General features: G+C 39.2%; 1 protein-coding gene across 4 annotated transcripts; it reads left to right on the top strand.

The window, feature by feature from the left end:
• Positions 1-163: 163 nt before the first annotated feature.
• On the top strand, positions 164-23,491 carry WARS1 (tryptophanyl-tRNA synthetase 1). 4 transcript variants are annotated; one of them, XM_054197748.1, is made up of 12 exons: positions 183-315; positions 3,442-3,661; positions 6,778-6,991; positions 7,656-7,863; positions 12,628-12,736; positions 13,651-13,770; positions 14,372-14,554; positions 15,893-15,993; positions 17,227-17,339; positions 18,440-18,613; positions 21,626-21,766; positions 23,024-23,491. In XM_054197748.1, exons 3-12 carry the CDS (start codon positions 6,878-6,880, stop codon positions 23,180-23,182), a joined length of 1,422 nt encoding a protein of 473 aa, XP_054053723.1. In that variant the 5' UTR covers positions 183-315; positions 3,442-3,661; positions 6,778-6,877; the 3' UTR covers positions 23,183-23,491. The 4 variants fall into 4 exon arrangements, with proteins under 4 accessions (XP_054053722.1, XP_054053723.1, XP_054053727.1 ...); XM_054197747.1 differs by lacking the exon at positions 3,442-3,661 and having other exon boundaries at positions 164-315; XM_054197752.1 differs by lacking the exons at positions 183-315; positions 3,442-3,661 and adding an exon at positions 1,870-1,888.
• The last annotated feature ends 81 nt before the right edge of the window (positions 23,492-23,572 follow it).

The following is a 23,572-nucleotide window of genomic DNA, read 5'->3' as shown; positions in this document are numbered from 1 at the left end:
ACAAGGCGCCTCCCTAAAAGGGTTCCCTCTGTCACCGTCCTCCCGCAGGCACCCCGTGTTGGGTCAGGCCGCGGCTCGCTGGCCGCGCCGGAGCCCTTCTCCCACCGCTGCGGGCGTTGTGGAGGACGCTTCGTTGGTCCGGTGGTTGTAAGCGGAGGGCGGGCAGGGAGAAACAATGGTTCCAGCGGTTTGCGTTTCCCAGCCGGGAGCCGCGAGCGCCGTGCCGGTTGGGGGCTGATGCAATGGCAGTGACAGGGGAGCGCTGAGGAGAGCTGAGGCGAGCCGGGTCGGGCCGGGCAGGGCCTCGGCGAGCGGGTGAGGGTCGGGCCGGGCCGGGCCGGGCCGGGGATGGGGCCTCGGTGAGAGACCCCAGTGGGCAGTTGAGGGGCTGGTCGGGCGGTTGAGGGGCTGGTCGGGGGGTTATTGCCGCTTTCGTGGCGGGTGAGGGGCGCGGGGGTCTCTGCGGGGCACGTTTCCTCCATCTCTTTGCCAAGCATCGATGTTCTTGAGGGATTTTTTTTCCTCCACTGCATCGCCAAGGCGTCGGGAGAGAAAGCCCTTTTCCCTCGGGCACAGTGGAGGGGGGAGTCCTGGCCGCCGGGAAAGGGCCCGGCCCGGGGAAGGCAGAGCTGGCGAGTGCCTTTGCCCTGCCCGGCCAGGCAAAGGGCTCCAGGGCTGGAAACCTTTGCTTGCTGGTTAATTCTCTGTATAACTCTCTACATAACTCCCGGGCGGGCAAAGGGCTCCAGGGCTGGAAACCTTCGCTTGCTGGTTAATTCTCTGTATAACTCTCTGCATAACTCCCGGGCGGGCAAAGGGATCCAGGGCTGGAAACCTTCTCTTCCTGGTTAATTCTCTGCATAACTTCCTGCGCAAGAGCTTAGCTCTTAACAGCTTTAGTGTAGTAAAGATTCATGTTGGACTTTCTTCAGATGAGGGTGGTAGAATGGTCATATTATCATCTTAGGGAATAGTCTTGCACACTTTTATTGTACTCTCGTAGATAAATTGATGTTTACCATGACTGGGAAGGTAGGTCTACTATGAAACGCAGCCTGTGTTGCAGTACTTCTCGAGGCATGTTTCACAACATCTGTGTGCATACTACCTGCTTTAATTTAGCTGTTCATTTTTTGTTTTATTTCTAGGAGGCAAAACAGTTTTCAGGAACATAAGTGCTGTCAGACTTAAAATCGCATTCTTTCATTAGTTCATGAAAATTTGGGGGGCACTATTGTCTTTGGAAGCCTTGATGTACCTTTGTGCAATGCTTGTCATGAAAGAGCTCTTATTAACAATGTGAAACCCTATTCTTTGATTCTCGGGTCTCTAGCTTACTAAATCAGGTAGCAAACAGTGAAAGTGATCTTAGATCTGTGATTGTCATCCAGCTGGAAAGAGTGGAGAAGACGGTTGTTTTCTGATACCAACGCCAAGGATTACTTTTGCGCTTTGTCTCATGATGATGTAATATTCTTAAACAGCCACAAGAGCAGTACCCATTACAAGTTACCATACATTGTGCAGGTAGAAAAAGCACACAAATCTTGGCTTTCAAGTTCACACTGTGAAACTGAGGCTTTTAAGTTCATCTTAGATTCTGGTCCTAAATGTTCTAGTAGTCCATTCTCAAGTTCCCATGTATCATTTTTGTCCTCCAAATCTGTTCGCATATGATATCTAATGTGTCTGGGACTGTTAGTTTTCATAATATCAATAAGAAAGCAAGAAAAAATGTCCTAATAAAGTGCAGAATATCCAGACATTTCTTTTAAATGGTTCACCATTGCATTTATGAATTTCAAAAGATAAAGACCTATGTTCCATATTATTGAATTCCTGGCTTGAATTCCACCAGCAAATAAGGACAGTACTGAGGTAAATAGAGGTAAGTTTTAGGTAGCAGTCAATATCTTTTGCATTCTACAATCGTGATATCCTCATCTCTTGTTGCAGTGATGAGATTACTTTTGCTACTTCTTAATGAAGATGCACCTTCATTTGGGATTCTTTGCTCAGCTTAAATACATAATATTCCAAACTTTCTGAGGAGTCTTTCTGTTTTACTGCTCTCCACTATGTGTGCTCAGTCTCAGCTGTGACATTTCAGACTTTCTGAATGGAGGCAATCTATCAGTAAGAATGTTTGTTCAGGAATTAAGTTAAAACACCAAGTCACAAATCCGTTCTACACCAAACAATAATTCTTGTTTACCTTTTTCTATTTTGTAAAATTTGAAGCCAGTAAATATAACTGGCATATTCCAACAGAAAGGCGGTGTGTTAATATTCATAAACATCTTCTAATATGAATTTAGTTGAATATTTTCTTTTCCAGTTAAATATCTTGTGCCCATGGAAAAGAGGAAAACACTAGTATCCAAATAGAAGAACGTAAGTAAATTGTAGGAATACATCAGAGAATTATTTGATATGCTTCAAATGACCTCTTTAGAATAACACTGTCAAACTGCAAATAATCAAGCTTGAAGGGATAAAAATTAGGTTGGAAACTTAAGTATTACTGATAATGTGTTAGTCAGTCTTATTTTTTTTAGTCAGTTATGTAATCTAAGTATAGTATCAGTGTTAATAGACTAAGCGAATTAAATTAGCAAGTGGCTGTATACGCTTCTCAGCTTTCTCAGGGTATTCAGCTGAAGCTGAAATCTGGGAATATTGCAGCTGTCTGACAAACAAAGCCTTAATGATAGCCACACTTTGGTAACCAGCAAGTTATCAAAGCAACCTTCTTTAGTTTTCTAGGCAGGTGAAGGCTTTTTACACTGGCAGTTTAAATATATACTATGTAAATATAACCAAGGTTGTGATTAAGGACACTAAGGTTGGGGGCAGCCTTGGCTGTAGTGCTCATGAAAAGATAGAGTTCAGGATCATGGGCAGTATGCACAAAACAACAAGTAGGATTGCAGCGTTGGACTTCAGGAGGGCTAACTTTGACCTCTTCAAGAAACTGCTTGGAGAGATCCCATGGGCCAGGGCTCTGGAAGGTAGGGGGCTCGAGAGGGCTGGCTGATATTGAAATACCACTTTCTCCAAGCTCAGGATTGGTGCAAGAGCAAGAAATCAGGCAAGGGAAGCAGGAGACACGCGTGGTTGAGCAGGGAGCTTCTGAAAAAGCTCAAGTGGAAGAAGGAAGTTTATAGCACATGGAAGAAGGGAATGACCACTTGGGAAGATTACAAGAATGCTGTCAGAGTATGCAGGGATGAAATGAGGAAAGCCAAGGCCTCCTTGGAATTAAACCTGGCAAGAGATGTCAAGGTCAGCAGGAAGGGTTTCTTCAAGTATATTGGAGGCAAAAGGAAACCTAGACAAAATGTGGGCCCGCTGTTGAATGAGACAGGAGCCATGGTGACAGAGGATGCAGAGAAGGCGGAGTTACTAAATGCCTTCTTTGCTTTGGTCTTTACTGCTCAGGCCAGCCCTCAGGAGTCCTAGACTTTGGAGGCAACGTGGAAAGTCTAGACAAAGGAAGACTTCCCCTTGGTTGAGGAGGATCAAGTTAGAGATCAATTAAGTAAACTGGATATCCACAAGTCCATGGGTCCTGATGGGATGCACCCACGAGTGCTGAGGGAGCTGGCAGAAGTCATTGCTGGGCCACTCTTCATCATCTTTGAAAGGTCCTGGAGAACAGGTGAGATGCTTGAGGTCTGGAGGAAAGCCAATGTCACTCCAGTCTTCAAAAAGGGCAAGAAGGAAGACCCAGGAAACTACAAGCCGGTCAGCCTCACCTCCATTCCTGGAAAGATGATGGAACAGCTCATTCTGGGCGTCATCTCAAAGCATGTGGAGAAAAGAAAGCTATCAGAAGTAGTCAACAGGGATTCACCAAGGGGAAATCATGTCTGACTAATCTGATAGCCTTCTATGACGGCATGACTGGATGGATAGATGAGGGCAGGGCAGTGGACATTGTCTGCCTTGACTCCATCAAGGCTTTCGACACTGTCTCCCACAGCATCCTCATAGGGAAGCTTAGGAATTCTGGGTTAGATGAATGGACAGTGAGGTGGATTGAAAACTGGTTGAAAGACAGAGCTCAGATGGTTGTGATCAGGGGCACAGGGTCTAGTTAGAGGCCTAATGACAGGACAAGAGGCAACGGGCACAAACTTGAACATAGGAACTTCCATCTAAACATGAGGTGGAACTTCTTTACTTTGAGGGTGGCAGAGCCCTGGTACAGGCTGCCCAGAGAGGTTGTGGAGTCTCTGTCTCTGGAGACATTCAAAACCCTCCTGGACACGTTCCTGTGCAACCTGCTCTAGGTGACCCTGCTCTAGCAGGGGGTTGGGCTAGATGATCTCCAGAAGTCCCTTCCAACCCCTACCATTCTGTGATTAGGCTGATTATTTTGTAGAAGGCTTTGAAATAATGCTGAACAGCTAATGCAACTATTGTATGCTTTTGTTTCTTCTTTTTTAATTCTGGGAAAAGGGAGCCAAATGAACGTGTTTTTTATTAACAGCTTTTATGATTCACTTCAGTTACATATGTATCTTGTACACTCAATCAATTCATGCACCATGTGTAGCACTGGATCAATAATACACTAGGGAGTCTCTCCAGGGAGACATAATCTTTTGCAAGTCAGTAGGACTTTACATGGGCACAGAGTTCTTCCTTCATGGACATGAGTATGGCACAACAGAAAACGCTTAGGGTGAATGCTGTGTGTCCAACACACCGCTGTTTGCAACTCAGTATGAAGTTAATTTACCCTTTCAACGTGCGTTGCATTTGTCACTATCACGTCTGAATACAGTACATGTAAAGTAAGCATCAGTTTATGAATGAAGATGACATCACTTTCCTCAAGTAAAAAAAGCTATACAATGGCTTTGGTGATTGCATAAATTGACCACATCAGATTGTGAGGCAGCACTTCACAACCCTGACCAAGTTGCAACGGTAGTTTTCATGGAACATTTACTTTTCCCCTCAGTTCACTTTTGTCATTAGTATCTGCACTGTTATCTCATTTTAACAGCCTCAGATTTTATGAAATTCTTTTATAATTCCCTATATGCTTCTCTGTGTACATTGTTACTGTGGTATGTTCATCCCAAATGGATTCATTTGGCATAGTTGCGGTTTCACTTACAATGTTGGTTTTCCAACAGACGGTGTCCTCCTTGCCCCTTTTTACACTTACTTCCTTCTATGTAAATATGGCAAGCTCACTATAACCAGGACCATAATGGTTTTAAAACTCTCTTCCCATATCAAGTTAATGCTTGTTTATTCTCAGTTCTGAATATTTAAACAGCATGATGCTTGAAAAAACTTATTCAGAGCATATGTACTTCTAAATATCTCGTCGTTCTGTACAGGGAGCTGCTGAGCATGAATAATTTTTGAAAATAAGGATTTCTTAAAATAAGGAATTCTGCCTTTGCAGTTGAAATGATTTTTCACTCATGGCAGGCTGGTAACAGATTTACCAGATTTCTGAGACATCAATAAAACTCTATTTTTAGATTAGAGAATATCTGAAGACAATTTATCAGGTAATTTTAGAAAAATTAGAAGAAGAAATTGCTGGGGTAGCATGAATTGCTGTGCCACCTTTATGGGAGGAATATGTTGTAAAGTATGAGTTAATTCAATGCAATCCATGTTACAGGAGTTTCCTGTTTTGGAAATCAAGAATAAGTGGTATTCAATGTATTCATTAAAACTAAGTACAGCAGAGCTTCTTTATAACACATTTTAGATTATAACTAATGGGACAAAGATCAAGATATTTCGGATGTAGAGTGAAAATAACCTTACTGATTTTAATGCATTTGATAACAAAACCTGTATGCTTACTTAACATTTTAACAGCGTTATTTAATTTTCTGTACTTTTAGTGTACTGTACAGTATGGAGTTGTAGTTTTCCAAAGTCTCAATTGCTATTAATTAAATAAAAAAAAAGGCTGCTAAGAAACTTACAGATAATGTTATCATTAATATATACAATGTTATAGATGTTAGTCTGGGAGAAGCCCATTTGTGGAAGCATGGGCATGCTCTGTTCTAGGAAGCTCCAGTGATCGAGGTATATGTTGGACATAGGAGTACTGCTGTGTTAGTATTCTTGGCCATCTCATCATCACAAGCCATCTCCTAGGGTTATTTTTCCTGCATACTGCTGAGACACAAATAGTTCCTTAAATATACAGCCTATTGCTAACCCAAGGATTGATTGTTCTTTAGAAAGCAGCATTTCTTGCTAATCATCAGTGTGTTTTGTAACTTCTGGAGCAATGCAGTAAAGATGACTAAGCTTTTCTTCTGTATTTCTTTCTTTGGGCTGAAATACTATATTACATATATTAAAACAGAATTCTGTATGATAGTTAATGTCATTGTCATTCATAATTTGACAGGGTATCAAGTAGTATAAAAACATTAACTAATATCAAGAATCAGATAACCTCTACTAACTGTTCTGAGATGCTCTGGGTTGTACATATATTTAATTACTTTTGTCAAGAGTTTGACTTTGAAAAGGTGTTCCAGTGTTAAATGAGATACATGGACAAACAACATTGAGTGATCTCTAAATTTATTCAGTACTCTTGTCAGTCTCTGTCAGTTTCTGGATGAAACTGAAGCTCACTGAGTTAATGTCTCCACTTTTATCAAGCTGATATGAATAGGATTAAGTATGAGGTCAGTATAGTTTTTATATTCTTATTCTCTTCATCTAATCTTCAAGATATATGCAAAAGAATAAAACGCACTCTTTTTTGCCCTACAGTTCTCCGTGTTGCTGCTGTTTTGGATCTACAAGACGAAGAATTGGAAGACATTAAATTTAGTTGAATTGTAAATAAACAGATCATTTGCAGTCTGACAAAATGGCTGATAGTCCGAACTGTGATTTGAAATCTCTGAGTCCACTTCAGCTGTTTGAAAGAGTAACTGAACAGGGAGAGAAAGTCAGAGCGCTGAAAGCAGGAAAAGCACCAAAGGTATTTCCATTTCATGCTTTGAACCCATCCTTTTTCAAGTTAGATCTGTCTTTAAGAGCACTGAAGGATATGATTGTTCTGAGATCTATTTTGTATTGTAGTAAAAAAAAAAATTGTCAAAAAATATTTATGTCCATTTTGTGAACTGTGGACATACCTGGAGCAACGTGGTCTTTAGCAAGAGCAAAGTTGTTACTCCTGAAGTAAGAACAGAGAGTCATAGGCTTATAAGTCTGCTTCACCCGGTTGCCATACAATTGTAAAGTAAATTAGGTAATAATTTTTATTATATTTATATAATAATTTATATTATATATCTTAGAAAATTTTGCTTGAAATGTTAAGCTTGTTATACCTCTGAAACGCAGGCAAGCATTTTTTTTTCCTCAGACAGAAATTGAAAAGTGAGACAGAGGTGCTTTAAATATCTTGCCAGTGGTGATGCTCTAAATTCTGCTGGTTAGGAAATGGTCATCTGCTATTTGCTTTTCTTTTACCTTTGGCAGTGATGCTGCGAACATGTAAATAATGGTTTAGAGTTTATGAATAATGCAATTCAAATCAAAGCATGGATGTAGAATTTTGAAGGGTTGGGACATTAATGTAATTGTCTATCTTAAGTCAAGTCAAAGTCAAACAGCTTTTTTTTTTTTCCTTTATTCAGGATGAAATTGATGCAGCAGTGAGGATGCTATTATCATTAAAACTGTCATATAAAACAGCAACAGGGCAAGATTATCAGGCGGGCTTGCCCCCAAGAGATCTCGCATTAATAAACAACGGTACAACTAAAGAAGAGGATGAGGATTTTGTGGATCCCTGGACTGTGCAGACATCAAATGCTAAAGGCGTGGATTACGACAAACTCATAGGTATAACTCTTTCTTGACTGCTGCTAAGAAAATTATGTCAAGTGATCCTAATGACCACAGCAAGGGATCATAACAAATCCTGATCAAAACCATCATAGGTATCATTTATGTCTAATGTTAGCATTCACGTGTCTAAAGAATTTGCTGTAGGAAATGAAAATGTCCCAGGCAGGGATCTCCTATGGAAGACCTAAATACTTTGCACAGAACTTTTCAGTTTAAAATAAAAGTTTTACTCATAGTTTGTTTTTTGGCATAAGAGCTGCTATTAGAAGTTATGTTAATGAATACATTATGACTGAGTATCTGTATCTTCTGTCGCTCTGATGCAGAACAGCTACAGCCTAGAGCATTTTGACAAGGCTATAGGATTCTTTATACCATCTCACCACATCTGCCTCAACTCCCAAATTAGGGAGAGCAGGGATGATACAAAAGTAATGCAGAAATCTGTAAGTGTAATGACTCCTTCACAAGACACACCATCAAACAGCCCAGTGCTGGCTGGGATGAAAAAGATGCAATTTACTCAAAAAATGTGCATCTAATGGAAACTATTTTAGACAAGGAATGTTACAAAACTTGCAGTTTTGTAATTTAAGAAACAGGGGATAAGTTAATTTCCTTATTTGTTTTACAGTCCACTTTTTATAATTTGTTTGAGTCTAATATAGAAACAGGTGAGAGAACTATTCATTAATATTTACTATTTTTGCTTTTATTAAATTACTGTCAATCTTCAATCCATATTTACTACCTCAGTTATATGTTGTTGGTGTCTGCTTAGCAGCTTGCTTCTCACAATAGAGCATACATCCTTATGTGTCAGTAGCCATATATTTGCTTTTGGGAGGTCAGTTGCTAGTGTCAGCGGTCTCTTAATTCAGTGTGATGTTATTGTAAGGTCGTGTCAAAAGGTAATAGGAGAAAGAAAATGTTGGAAAGGGGGAAGTGCGCAAAGAAAGATATGTTGGCGGAGCAGAAGGAAGAAAGAAAATTGTTAGAATCCAGAAATGGACAAGAACTCTCATCATCTTGTTACTTGTGTAGGAGGTATGGAGAAGGCTTTTTGTTTTCTTTTGGGGGGGTTCTAAATCATGTAGAAAAGTGGGAGGAGTACAATTCTTGTGTTGGCACAATCTTGAGGTCTTTCTGAGAATGACTAGCATGACTTCACTGTAAATTAATTTTCTAAAGCTATGCTAAAGCCTAACAGCAACATCCTTTTTCCAGTAATTGTGTATGTGTGTATATGTATGACCTTTTGATCAGTCCTACAGTGGGAGGTTAGCCTGAAGGGTTTTTACTTACTTACTCTGCTATCAGACTGGGGAACTTGGTGGGTGAGTCAATTTGCTTGTTCTAAGTGAAGTGTTGCAAATTTTTCAGAGAAGAATACTAGCGTAGCCACTTCAGGAAGTTAAAAAGTTACTGCTCGTTATTGATAAACTTCCTCTTCTTCCTCCCTCTTCTAAAAATAATAATAAAAAGTATTGTCTAAGAACTTGACATCTGATAGCACTTACTGAAAAGGGCATTTTTGTGCCACCTATAATCTGTTTATTTACTAGTGGTACCGGACAATGTTGCCAGTGTGTTTGTGTTTACTCAAACATAGAAGAAATGAAATTGCCAAAAGCACTATATAATTGAAAGGTATATTCTTCTCAAATGGTTGTCCTAGGCATGCACTTAAGTGTATGGTTACACAACAAAACAGCCTGAAGATATTCTGGGAAGAAAGGTGCTGCTAGCTGAGTACTAGACGTGAATGTCCCTAGAGAATTTTTTTGTGGTCTGAGCATGAGCAAGGAGCAGAGGGATGAGTGAGAAAGAGCTTTGTATGCTAACCATGCTGATACTTCAGTGAGCTGGGTATTGCAAGTGATACAAAATGGTTGAAGTTGGCGGGGATCTTTGGAGATCATCTAGTCAACCCCCCTGGGGGTTCAAAGCAGAGTCAACTAGAGCAGGTTGCTCAGGACCTTGTCCAGTAGGATTTTTATGATCTCCAAGGATGGAGATCCCATGACCTCCCTGGGCAACCTGTTCCAATATTTGACCATGTGCACAATATGAAGATTTTTCTTATGTTTAGATGGAATTTCCTTTATTTCAAATTGTGCTTGTTACCTCTTGTCCTTTCACTGGGCATCACTGAGAAAAGTCTGGTGCTGTTTACTTTACTCCCCTTCCCCTCCCCTAATGAGATATTCATACACATTGACAGATCCCTCCTGAGCCTTCTCTTCCCCAGCCTTGGCAATCCCAGCTTTCTCAGCCTCTCCCTGTATGACAGATGATCTAAGCCCTTCATCTTCATAGCCCTTTGCTGGATTCACTTTAGTATGTCCATGTCCTTCTTATACTGGAGACCAGAACTGGACCTAATGTTCCAGATGTTTCTCATCAGTGCTGAGTAAAGGGGAAGGATCACCTCCCTCAGCATTCTGGCAGTGCTTTCCTAATGCAGCGCATAAGGTTGTTGACCTTCCAATGCCATCAAAGTGCATTGTTCATTTATGTTCAATTCCTTATATACCGGAACCCTAGTCCTTCTCTGACAAGCTGCTTTCCAGCCAGTTGCCCTCCTGCCTGTACCAGTGTACGGTGTTGTTCCTCCCCAGATTCAGGACTTTGCATTCCCCCTTTTGTTGAACTTCATAAGATTCATGTCAGCCCACTTCTTCAGCCTGCTGAGGTCCCTCTGAATGGCAACACAACCATCTGTTGTACCAGCCACCCCTCCCAGTATCGTTTCATCTGCGAACTTACTGAGCGTGTACTCTGTCTCATCATACACATCGTTAATGAAGATGTTAAACAGTATCTGCCCCCATATCAACCCCCTGGGGTGCACAAATAATGTTGGGCTCCAGCTGAACTTCATGCTGCTGGTCATAAGACTTTGAGCTTGGCAGTTCCACCAGTTTTCAGTTCACCTTACTGTCCACTTGTTTCATCCAGGCTTCCTCAGTTATCTATAAGAATAAGACAAGAGATTGTGTCAAAAGCCTTACTAAAGTTGAGATAAACAATATCCACTGTTCTCACCTCATCTACTAATTTAGTTATGTCATCCTAGAAGGCTATTAAGTTGGTCTGGCATGATTTCCTATTCATGAATCTGTGCTGACTACTCTCAGCCACCTTCATATCTTTCATAATGTTTGGGAATGGTTTCCAGGATTATTTGCTCCATCACATGCTCAGAGATTACAGTGAGGCTGGCCAGCCTGTAGTTCTGCAGTTCCTTCTTGCCCATCTTCAAGGTAGGAGTGGCATTTGCTTTCTTCCAGCCCCCAGGAACCTCTTCCAGCTGCCGTGACTGTTCAAAGATTATTGAGACTGGCCTAGTCAGTAAAGTTACTGTATAAGAAAGAGTAGATTATTAGTTTTCTATATGCAAATACAACACGTCAATGGCAAAGAGGAAAAGCATGCAATAAATTTTCAGCCAATGCAAATATGCTTTTGAAAATGGCAGCTCTCAGGACTTCTTATGTACATCAAGTTGAAAGCTGTCTTTTGGTAAAGCTAAAACACTAGAGATCAAAAGCATGTTAGGAATTTTTTAAAAGCTTGGTAAGGAGTGGAGTCTATGTCCTTGTCAGAAAATGTTTAGGAAGGCAGATTCTTTGTGGACAGAGAGCCTAAAACGTTTTGAACATCCTCATAAGAGAAAGAAGAGGAAATAGGTAGGGAAAAATTATCCAATCTTTTAACAGGAAAAATGCAAATTGACAAAGAAAAGGGAGTTGTGCAGTCTGTGAGTGTTTAATAAAGGTATTTAGGCATTTACAGTGAAGTATTCTATATATCAGAATTGTTTTAATCACTTTCTGTGACAGTATACAATTATTCCTGGGATGGCTGGCCCCAGTTAGTCTGGGGCGTTCTCATGTTTTCTGTTTCTGTAAGGTTACCCTCTTAGCAGTTGCTGTTGTTCTGCTGAATCATACATTTTCGTGTTCATTTGGTCTCTTTTTAACATTCATCCAGATTATAATTACTTTGCCATTTTGTAATGCATTTTATTTGCTAGGAAGAAATTAATTCAGTAATTAAGGTTTGCTTAGGACAAGAGGATGTGATAATGCTTGGAAAACACACGGATTAAAGTGGTGGTTGCTGAATCGTATACCAGCATTCATCTTTTTTAGTGATGTTTATTTTAATGGGTCAGTGGATGGGCCCAGTTCTTCACTTGTATGGTATCCTGCTTGATTCACCTGGAGTGAATGAAAAATTGTATGCAGGAACTTGCTTCCCATTGGATAATGGTCCAGACACCAAGCTGAGTGGTGCAGTTGACACACCTGAGGGATGGGATGCCATCCAGAGGGACCTGGATGAGCTTGAGAAGTGGGCCCTTGTGAACCTTATGAGGTTCAACAAGGCCAAGTGCAGGCTCCTGCACCGGGGTCAGGGCAACCCCCAGTATCAATACAGGTTGGGGGATGAAGGGCTTGAGAGCAGCCCTGAGGAGAAGGACTTGGGGGTACTGGTGGATGGAAAGCTGGACATGAGCTGACAATGTGAGCTCACAGCCCAGGCAGAAAAACCACCCCCTGGGCTGCCTCAGAAGAAGCGTGGCCAGCAGGTCGAGGGAGGTGATTCTGCCCCTCTGCTCCCCTCTGGTGAGACCCCTCCTGGAGTACTAGGCTGCATTGGTATGTTCTTGGTAATCCAAGACCTGGTTTTAGCTATGCTATGCTTATTGATTTTTTTTATTTATTTTATTTTTACATTTTATGATTGTAGTTCGGTTTGGCAGCAGTAAAATTGACACTGATCTGATCAATCGAATAGAAAGAGCTACTGGGCAAAAACCTCACCGCTTTCTACGTAGAGGAATCTTTTTTTCTCACAGGTGAGTTTTTCTTGTTTTAAATTTCAAAAAGGTCCTATTAGGTAGACTTTCTGTGAGCATTATTGGGAGAAATGTATGACTAGCAAAAGACCATGTTCTTTTATACCGAGGTAAACCAACTGTGTCACTTGAAATTAGCAACTACTACAGATTTCCCCTGACAACACTTGAAACCCTGGGTTGCATCAGTTTCTGATGCATCCTCACTGATCCCAAATTGGTGAAATGGGCTCAGAATCTTTGCTTTGTACAGGTTCTGTTTTGACTCTGCGTTAGAAGCCAGGCAAAGGAAAATTGTCCTAGCAGAGAGCTCCAGGGCTCATATGGTTTTACTGCTGATTTCAACGAGGGTCCACATGGCTGTGGACGTCTGCATCTGTATTGTTACATAAAAAGGGCTCAGGCAATAACTTTAAGCACCAACCTGCCAGTCATCTACACTGTTTAATTGTTAACATGCATGGGCTTTTGGACTATGGCAGCTAGCGCATTTCAAATAAGCGCCTGAGCATGATTCAGAGCATAACCTCTACCAGAGACCGTTCCAAGCTTGTTGATTGAACCAATTTGGGAAATGATTCCCAGCTCTGTTTTACTGGGCCTTAGAAATTATTATCCAATTAGGTAATTTCATAAGTTGCATATTTATTTTTTTAATTTAAATATAAAATTTTAAAATAATTTTAAATTTAATTTTTCTTTGAGTTTTTTTTTCATTGAGGCTGAAGGAGACACTTTTCTTAAATTAAAAAAATGAACAAACAAATGCCTTCTATTCTTAGGAAACTTAACTTACTATATTTTATTTATAAACATGTTTGGCTTCAAAGCACTCAGATTTTTGAATAGAAGCTTTTTCCTGTAGAGGTTTCTTCCTAAAGAGTTGCACCATGTTTTCTCTGTTTTATCTTTAGAGATATGGACCAAATCCTTGATGCTTATGAAAATAAGAAGTCCTTTTACCTTTATACAGGCAGAGGGCCGTCCTCTCAGGCAATGCATGTTGGTCATCTTATCCCATTCATATTCACAAAGTAAGTTATTTCTACCATTTGTATTAGTCAAACTGTTTTTTTCTAAGGAAATATTGAACCTGTTTTATGGAACTGCCAAAATGGTACATTGCAAGGAGTTCTGTTTGTGAGGTGAATATTAATGAACTTAAACGATGCAATTTTACCTTTTCACTAAAATTATCATAATCCTTGCATCACCATAAAGCCCTCTTCTTTGCAGCCTTAGCCCTGGGGCACTCCTTTGAATTTTTGTTCTCCTTAAAAATGAGTTTGTGATGAGACTCAGTAACGCTACTCTATAATGCGGTGCCTGCAGCAGCAGGACACAGAGACATTGGACTCAAAGAGCTAAAAGTCTCTTTGAATTCTGTTTCCGTTGCAAATGGTAACCGCTGTCATATGTACAGGAAACAATAAGTTTGAGTTCTTCAGGTAAGTTGTCATTATAATCTATATAAAATGTTTATTCTGTTCACATAAACATAACTGCATATGCATACAGAGAAGAGATGCAGACCTCTTTATATACTTTTGTTTACAAGTATAAAAAAATTTTAGCTGCATGAGTTAGGTCTTCGTTTTAACTTACTTTGAGATAAAATCTTTCTGCATTTATTAGGTGGCTGCAAGAAGTATTTGATGTTCCCTTAGTTATACAGTTGACTGATGATGAGAAATACCTTTGGAAGGACCTGACAACTGAGAAGGCATACGAGTATGCTAAAGAAAATGCAAAAGACATCATTGCATGTGGTTTTGATGTCAATAAAACCTTTATATTTTCTGATTTAGACTATTTGGGGTAAGTGTAAATGTCTTTAGGGCATTGTAATGAAAAAAAGTGTCTGTATTTTCTCTCCAACTTTGACAGCCAGCAGTGTTTTAATAAATGTATCTAAATTTGAAAGCTTCAAGAGAGGTTTTACATCACTTAAAATAGAAAAGTATTAATTTCTGTGCTAACATTCTATATATATACACTCTTGTCATTCTTCTGTATAACCGTATATGAGCAAATACTTGGGTGTGCAATGCTTAAATTTAAATTATGAAAAACGTATTAAACCAGATAAATTGTAAAAATACCTAAACCACCAAGAAACCTCCAGATTATTTTGTTGAAGATGGTATCAAAAACCTTCGAGATGTGTTTACACTTTATCTGCATTAACAAAACACATCTCAGCAACTTGTGGCCAATTAATTTAATAATACAGCATGAAAGATTATTATTTGAACTTTGAGTAAAGTTTAAAGAAGATTTAAGAAAAAGAAACTGCTATTGGAACTGCCTTCTCAGAAGGAAGAAGTTTTATGGCAGAGTTCAGAACTGAAGTTGTGGGCTTTGTTCTTCCATGTCAGGTGATGAGCATTCTTAAAGACTTGGATGAGAGAATATATGTTTTAGAGACAAACTGTATATCATACAGACCCCAGAATGTGGAGCCTACAAAGCAGTTTTTCCTCCTTTCACTCCTCTGACTTTCCTGCCTTAGAAAAGTTGCATTAACACAGATCTGCCCTGTTGCTGAATGAGGGCAGGTCGGAACTGCTGTTTCCTTTGCTTCAGCTCTTCAGCAGAAATAAGAAAAGGAAGAAGTTGCTGAGCTATTTTTGATTTGGAAATGCTGCTGCTGTATTTGGTGACAGAGAAAGTCCAGCCAGGGAACCTAGCCTGTGGAAAATGAGAATTTGGAGGATTTGAGCTGCTATTCCCTTGATGAACCGCAGTGTCCCATGTGGGATACACACTGCAGATAGCAAGCAACATAGAAGACATGATCCATTCAGGTTGCCTGAGTTCACAGAGGAGCATAAGGATAAATAAACTTAAGGCTCCATGAGGCATTTTGTCACCATTTGCAAATAAGAATATTTCTGAGTTTAGACAGTTAATTGTGACAAAAAATGTTTGCAGTAAATGTTGAGTGGAGGGAAGAATAAATTAAACTTTAAAGGCATAAAATTCTTGTTCGTAAATAATTCTCTAATTATAATCTTAGTGGGCCACAAAAAGACCAAAACTGTGAGATTTAATCCTGCATTTTTTTTGACATTCTCAGCTTTTGGAATGAAAGTTTATACCTACACTTTTTGGCTCTTGACTTCTCTTTTTATTTTTCCACTTTCTTTCTCACAGGACAAGTACTGGATTCTACAAAAACATCGTCAAAGTTCAGAAGCATGTTACATTCAACCAAGTGAAAGGAATCTTTGGCTTTACAGACAGTGATTGCATTGGTAGGAAATAATATGAGTTACTAGAAATGATGCTTACTTTCCATTTCTGTGGCACTATTTAAGTAACTATTTAAAGAGATTAGTATCTGCCACTCATTAAATAGAACAAGCATGTTTCTAGGCTGATTGTGAAAGGGTGTTATTGTGGTTCCTTCAGTACAGAAAACGCTTTACAGTGGAACTTCTGGCATGATATCTACTGGTTTTGGACTTAGTAGCAGCAGATTACAAAACACCAACGTTGAAGTGCCCAGGATACGGAATTTTATTTTATTTTTTTTAATATAGTCATTGCAGCTATAGTTAATTGTGCCTCCTAGAAATTTCTGTGCCAAAACTACATAGAAGCTTGTCTCTTCAGAAAATATTATATTAATACACACACACATATGCATATATGAAAAAGTAAAGGAGCACTCAAAAGCCTAATTATCAAGGTGGTGGGTAACTCTGTCTTCTGTTTACTTCACTGCGATTGCAGGTTTCTATCACATTAGCTAAAAAAAGATTCTGCATCAAAGATGGCATTAAATCCTTGGGGTTCCTGAGCACTAACATCATTCTTTGACCAGTATTTGGGCCAGTGGCACCTTTTCAGCCTTCACTGTAGCCAGGGAACAGGTTCTTATTTCTGTCTTAACAGTGCTCTAATAAAAGTTGGTATTGTGATAATGACTCCATTACATGCTTGGAAAAATCTGCTGTTTACTTTCTGTTCTGAGAGGATTTTGATCACGGAAGCAGGTTGGTCACTATGTGATTAAGAAACAAAACTAGGCGTATCTGAGATGCTTCACAAGTACAGCAGGCATATAGCAAGGATTCTAAGATATTAGAGGGGAACTTGCCTGATAAGCAGCTCTGTAGTCATTCTCTCACAAAGAGAAAAAAAGTGAGCAGCTCAGAGTGATGATACAGTGAATTGTATTTCTCAGAAGGGTAGATAGTTCAATGATGAAGAGAGTATGAGCTAATGAACCTTTTCTGGAACCTTTGTGATCACAGCCTGCCTTTTTTCATTAGTTTCTATGATAGTTGAAGGTTTTTTGACATCATAGAAGGTAAAGATGAAGTTTCCTCAGATAAGGCAACACTGCTTGATGAAGACAGATGTTGGTCTTCAACTGAGCATGTGAATGAGTCACTTGTGCAATTTATATATTTCAAAAAGTTCTTTCTATTTATCCTTGCTTATATTGGCTTCTCAGCTTTTCCAAACATGTTGTTTTCCAGGAAAGATCAGCTTTCCTGCTATTCAAGCTGCTCCATCCTTCAGTTCATCATTTCCACAGATCTTCAATGGCAAGGAGAACATTCAGTGTCTTATCCCGTGTGCTATCGATCAGGTAAGAAAATCGTATTACTTAATTTAGTTTTAATGGAATTGTTTTTGTAATGTACCATTCAAGCTTCACAGTGGTATATCGAAACATCTGTAAAACATTCCCACAAGCACCTTTCTTGGGTGGAAGCTGGAAGAGATAAAAGGGCGTTGTGCAGTGTCTTGACAACTATGAAGGCTTAACCCAACAATCATGGATTCATGCGCTACTCATTCTTGCCAGTCTTGGATCTGTCTTGATCTCAACCCAATTCACAATGAGCTGGCACCTATGCAGGCAAAGACAGTAAAATATATGCAGAAGTATCCTGACATGGGGAAAGGAAGAAACTTTTGGCCACCTCCATGGTAACTAGGACAAGATGTAATGAGCTTAACTTGCAGCACAAGAGATTTACGTTGAACTATAGGGAAAAACCTTCTGTCTGTAAGAATAAAGAAACGTTGAAATAGTTTCCCAGAGAGGCTGCAGAACCCCATCAGTTCAGATCTACATAGAGAGGATGGAAGAATATTGGCTACAAATGACAGTGTTAACATCATTACTTTAAGTAAATATTGTTTATAGGAACCAAATTCTGCACTGTCTGAATTTTTAGCTATTCTAGTCACAGGGACAGTCACTGGAAGATGATGTAATGATGTTAATTAGCCACAATATTGTGTAGTAATATTATTGCAGTTGGTTTTAGTCAAATCAGCAGCACAGCACTGCCAGCTTGATCACTGATTTAATTCAGATTCTGTGCTGGTTGTTAAATGCTTTGGGAGGAAGCTTGCATCTTAATCTGCATCCATCTCCAGGCCTACTATGCATAGTTTTCACAACTATTTGCAATCTTTGTAAATATGGCTATCAATTGAGGGAATCAGGGCGTACAGCAAAACTATGAAAATAAAGGGATTTAATTTGTTTGTTCTTCTGGATGAACTGGATTGGAAGTAGGTTCTGGAACATTTTGTGGTTTGTTTGGGGTTTTTTGTTGTTGTTTTGTGTTTTTTTTTCTTGAGACCACCTGTTAAGGCATGAATGAGTGAGCACTAATCAGCTTTTAAATCACATTGTTCCGTTTTATTCTGTGCTCTTATTGATGGTTGTTCTAGGATCCTTATTTTAGAATGACCCGAGATGTAGCACCTAGAATTGGACAACCTAAACCAGCCTTACTGCACTCAGTCTTCTTCCCAGCCCTGCAAGGAGCGCAGACAAAAATGAGTGCTAGTGACCCGAACTCCTCCATCTTCCTCACTGATACACCCAAACAAATCAAGACAAAGGTAAGGACTTGCAAAACTTGAGACCACAAAGCTTTATAACGTAGAGCGGTGGTCCTCATGGTTACAATGGCAATTTTTTAATGTTTTCCTTGAATATATTGGCATCCTTTTTTTCCATACGTTTCATTGCAAAGCATCTTCGGGAATTGACCAAGTTATGCAAATTCAGCTAGACTAACAAATATAATCTTTTGCCTTGCCAACTAGTCTAACAGTACAAACATTAGCTAGAATAATATACAAAACTTTATGTTTGCTTGTCTGATATCTGTTGAGCAGTGGTGTAGGAATAAAAGCTGCGGGGGCTCATGCTCTAAAGATAAATACTATGCTGCCGTAGTTTTGAAATCTGACAGTTCATGATGTAAATCAAATAAACAGCTCTTTCTCTTGACTTCCTCTCCATGCTGGGAGCACCAAGCATTGCAGCATTGATTACAACACAGGTCAGACTTTTCCTGCTGCTTGGGGACCTGCTGCTGTGCGCTCCTCCCTCCAATTCACGAATAAATATTATGTTGAATTTCACCTCAGTTTTAGGAGGAGTATTTTCCTAGTGCCCCTTATAGCTCAAAGGAAAATCCCTCTGACTCAGTGTCAGATGATTTAGTTTGGCAAAAGTTCCCTTTTGTTGTGGTATTTAAAAAAAAAATAAAAAATAAGTCTTTGGAACAGGATTTATAGACATGATAACCAGACATAAAATAAATATCTGTCAAAACAAGAAAAAAGATGTATGTGTTGTTTCTGCTGGATGGGCTTGGATTAATTCCCTTACAGTTGACAAACCCATGGTAGGTCAGAGTCTTCTGCAGTCATCTCATGATGATTCGTTATCTTATGTAGAAATGGATTAAACAGTACTGTTCTGACAACTTTCAGTTCTTCATGTGCTAGGAGTATAATAATTCCAGTTTACTTGTGCAGTTAAACAGTTGCTTTTTTAAAAAAGCCTATAATTTCACAATAGAGGATACATGATTAGTGGCAATACTGGCAATATTCTTTCATTTCTTCCTGGCAAGTAGCTAGTTGTCTGCGGAGAGATCGAAGAAGCCTTATGTCCAATTAATAAGTCTTATTTCTGCTATCGTTGAACTATTTGGAAAAATAATAAAATAATTCTACCTGTCTGGAATATAAAAGCTATAAAGAGAAAATTCTGAACATAACGTAAAGTATTGAGTAATGGAGGACAAACTGAGATTTATTTCAGCTTCTGAAGCCCATCAGAAAGTAGTCTTTATGGAAATAGAGCTTGAGTGAAAGACCAAATATTTTTTATGGCCAATAAATAAAAAATTAGAGTAGGAAAAGTGACTTCTGGTGATGGATGAAGGTTAAAAAGAGAGTGCCCCTGCTGCACAAAAAAAAATCACTGCTTACAGAATTTTTCACTAGTACACTGCTAAGTAAGGAGGTTCAAAACTTACAGGTAATAGAGGACGAAAAATTACTAGATATTGGGGAAGGCTGAAAAGCTTCTAGGAAATCGAAGGAGATGAATGGCAACATTTTAGTAAACTATTTTTGTTTCACCTATCAGCACCAAATTACAGCTCGATTGTTTACTTGTTTTCCTACAAACTGTTATTTAGATTATAAGTCTGTGCTAATTCAGGGAAAATACCAGTGCATCACTATAGATAAATCTTTGAAACCCTCAGTCAACAAGTAGGTGCCAGAATAAGTGAAAAATGAACTTGAGATTAATCTAGGAAACATTTTGCATAAAACAGTAATGCGCCTTCACCTGGCATATTGTATTTAATCCCTCTCACTTTAGTAAGAAGACAAACTGTAGGGATAAGGGATGTCGACAAAATTTCATACAAAGACTTTCAAAATCTAGTAAGGAGACAGGTGAGAGGAAGTGCAAAACAATATGTAAAAACTTAGTTTTGCAGATCCTGAGACAGCTATTTAGGCTGTCCTATAATATAGGAATAGATGTAGTGTGACAGATGGCAGTTTGTCTTTTTAAGATATTCTTCAGTGGATCGTTTATGTATGTAATTTGTTGCCACAAGACATCATCTGGAACATGGTGGTTAGAAAGATTCAAAAAAGCACTAGACAGTCATACAGATAAAAATGTTCAGAAATCATAAATATATAACAGTTCCTAGATACCAGAACTAAAAAAAAAAAAAAAAAGTCTACTTTGTATGCATGTGTGTCTCTTGGCTGGCTGATGATGATATCTGAAAAGATACAAGAGCCAAATGAAAGCTCAACTTATGGTTGAGAAATACTTTTTCTTACTCTTCCTGGCAATTTATTTACTTTGAATTTATAGGAAGGTTAGCATCCTCTGACAGTTCTACATATGTGTACATTTTTTAAATAGGCCAGTGGCTTCCGAATTTACTGGGAGTGGGATTAGCAGGTAGATCTATTCACCAGTGCAGTTCATCTCCCCATAGGAACCTGTGCTTAAAAGAGGTGGGGAGAGTCAGTAAGTATTTTTAGACTGAACAATTGGGCATTTGTCTAATTTTAGCCATTCTAGACAGAGGTTTGTAATCTTTAACTCTGTTTTCTCTTCTTTTCTTTTTCCCTGAAAAGGAGTAGACTAGGTTCTCCTCTAGAATTTCTTCAGAATTCTCCGTGCTTTCTTCATACCTTTCAAAATTAATTTCTTGATGGAGTGAATATCGTATTTTTTCTTACATGAAGAACAGTTCCTGTAAGCACAAATTCTGTCCAACATACAACAGCTTCAGCAAAAGGGACTTGAAACTTTTTTGAGTGAATCTTGGGTGGATTATTTTTAAACTTTGCTTCATTTTTGGTCTGGACAGTATGTGTATATCCATTTTTCCCTGCTGGCTTCTAATGACCCCCTTTTGCCTCCCTGCTTCAGTCCTGAGGCTCTGCATTAACTTGCCCCACTCGCCCTTCAGCTAGTCCTTGATACAGAATTTGGAGGATCGTGATACACCTCTGTTTACAATATAGTAATCCAGAATTTAGTAGAAATTATACCCTAAAATCATTGTGTTGTTTCAGATTAACAAGCATGCCTTCTCGGGAGGCAGAGATACTATTGAAGAGCACAGGAAGTACGGAGGTAACTGTGATGTTGACGTGTCTTTTATGTACCTGACTTTCTTCCTGGAAGATGATGACAGGCTTGAACAGCTGAAGCAGGTAAGTCACCAAGTTGAATATGATATTATTCATTCCATGCTGTGAGGACAAAGCTGTAACTAAGTCCTCCTGTGAACCTTCTCCAGGAAGGTAATTGTGTTGTTATTTTTGCACTCTCCATCCTTTACAAGTTTCAGTATTGAGACTTCTGTATTCATTGCAATGTTCTCCTTTCTCACAGGTCATTCTGTCTCTTCTTTTAAAAATAATAATGATGATAATAATAATAATAATTTCCCTAGTATTTTCATAAGGATCTCCAACACCGTGTAGGACAGTATCCTTCCTACTTTTCAAATAAGGCCACCCTAGGATTAGTGTTCGTTTTAATTGTGTAATACACTCTGCCTGTTCCTTGAGTGCAATACTCTGCAAAACTGCAAAAGCTCATGTCAAAAGCATGCTGGTTTTTTGTTTTTTCTTACCATCACAAGAAATACAATAGCTATGAGGAACTGATTGCCTGATCCCATGCAAAAACTGCTTCATATAAGTTGCATTTTCCTTAAACCTATTTGGCAGACTTCTGTCCCTGGGGTTGGTAGCAAGACATCTCATTTCCTTCAGCTATATGACCATCATCAATACTAGGCAGTATGTGTTTTTTGGAAGGCAGTGTCTGTATTTGATAGTACCTATGTCACGCTGATTTATCAGCTTTTCCCTGCTGGGAACAGCTGCAACCTCTTCTCCAACCTTCTACTCTTTCCCATCAAGAGCAGGGTTGGAAAGCTACTAATCCCCATGCACACTGGGAATTACCAGCTGCGAATATGACTACTAGTGCGAGCATAGATTCCGTGAGCCTTTTTCCTATGAAAAGGGTACTTTAATCACATCAAATCTATCTTACCCAAACAAATGCAATGAGAGAAAAATATGAGATTTTGTACCTCTTATTGCAAATAAAGAGCTTACAGTGACTGTTTTCTTGAACTGGGGGCTTCTGGGGAGAAAAATTGGCAGTTTCCTGCAAATAATTGCAGAATTTCCCAGTTAAATTCTTGTGAATGTAGCTTATTCAGCCCGTCTAACTTGTCACATATGAAATTACCCAGCTGCCTTAATCTTTTAAGAGGCAACAAGAAATTTTGGAAGTTACATTTTCAGAGTGATACCACATGATCCTCTAAGACGTGGGCTTATTTGTAAGACATCCAAATCTGTACTTGCTAGGGCCAGGCTTTTAAAGAAATACTTGTCACTGAGTCTTTTTCCATATAGCACCATATTTAGCAATCAACACCTTCTTTACAGGCGTACACGAGCGGGGAATTGCTCACGGGGGAGCTGAAGAAGGTTCTTATTGAAACATTGCAGCCCTTGATAGCAGCTCATCAAGAGAGACGGAAGCAGGTTACAGATGAGATGGTGAAGCAGTTCATGACTCCACGGAAGCTAGCTTTTGAATTTTGAAGAAATGCGTACGTAACTTACCACTTGATAAACCAAAACTGAGTAATTGTTGTCTTCTGTTGTATGTCATCACTCCCTAATTATGTACAGCCTGCAATCGGTGCTTTATAAATACTGCTTTTAATGAGTTAATTACAATGAACGTCAAAGTACAGGAAAAGTTTAAAATAGGACTTACATCTATTTAAAATCAGGATATACAAGACAGAATTGCCCAGTCTTGCAGAAAAGCATGTCTGTCAGCGCAACACTGTATTTTATTGTATTTCATGTTGAAAATATTAATAAAACTTCCACTTTGATGATAAAGCCTAACTTGTAAATTGTTTTAGATATGTTGATAAGAGGTCATATCTCAAACTAATAACTAGTAGCTCCATTTTCTTTTGT

Source organism: Rissa tridactyla, chromosome 4, assembly GCF_028500815.1.
Source record: "Rissa tridactyla isolate bRisTri1 chromosome 4, bRisTri1.patW.cur.20221130, whole genome shotgun sequence".
Lineage (NCBI taxonomy): Eukaryota > Metazoa > Chordata > Aves > Charadriiformes > Laridae > Rissa > Rissa tridactyla.
The sequence above is the reverse complement of the archived record's forward strand: the minus strand, read 5'-3'. Positions and strand labels throughout refer to the sequence as shown.

Coding starts and splice junctions, on each gene's coding strand:
- WARS1 (XM_054197747.1), top strand. CDS start 6,878: ATGGCTGATAGTCCGAACTGTGATTTGAAATCTCTGAGTCCACTTCAG. Junction 15,994..17,226: donor TACAGACAGTGATTGCATTG/GTAGGAAATAAT, acceptor GTTGTTTTCCAG/GAAAGATCAGCTTTCCTGCT. Junction 17,340..18,439: donor TCCCGTGTGCTATCGATCAG/GTAAGAAAATCG, acceptor TGGTTGTTCTAG/GATCCTTATTTTAGAATGAC.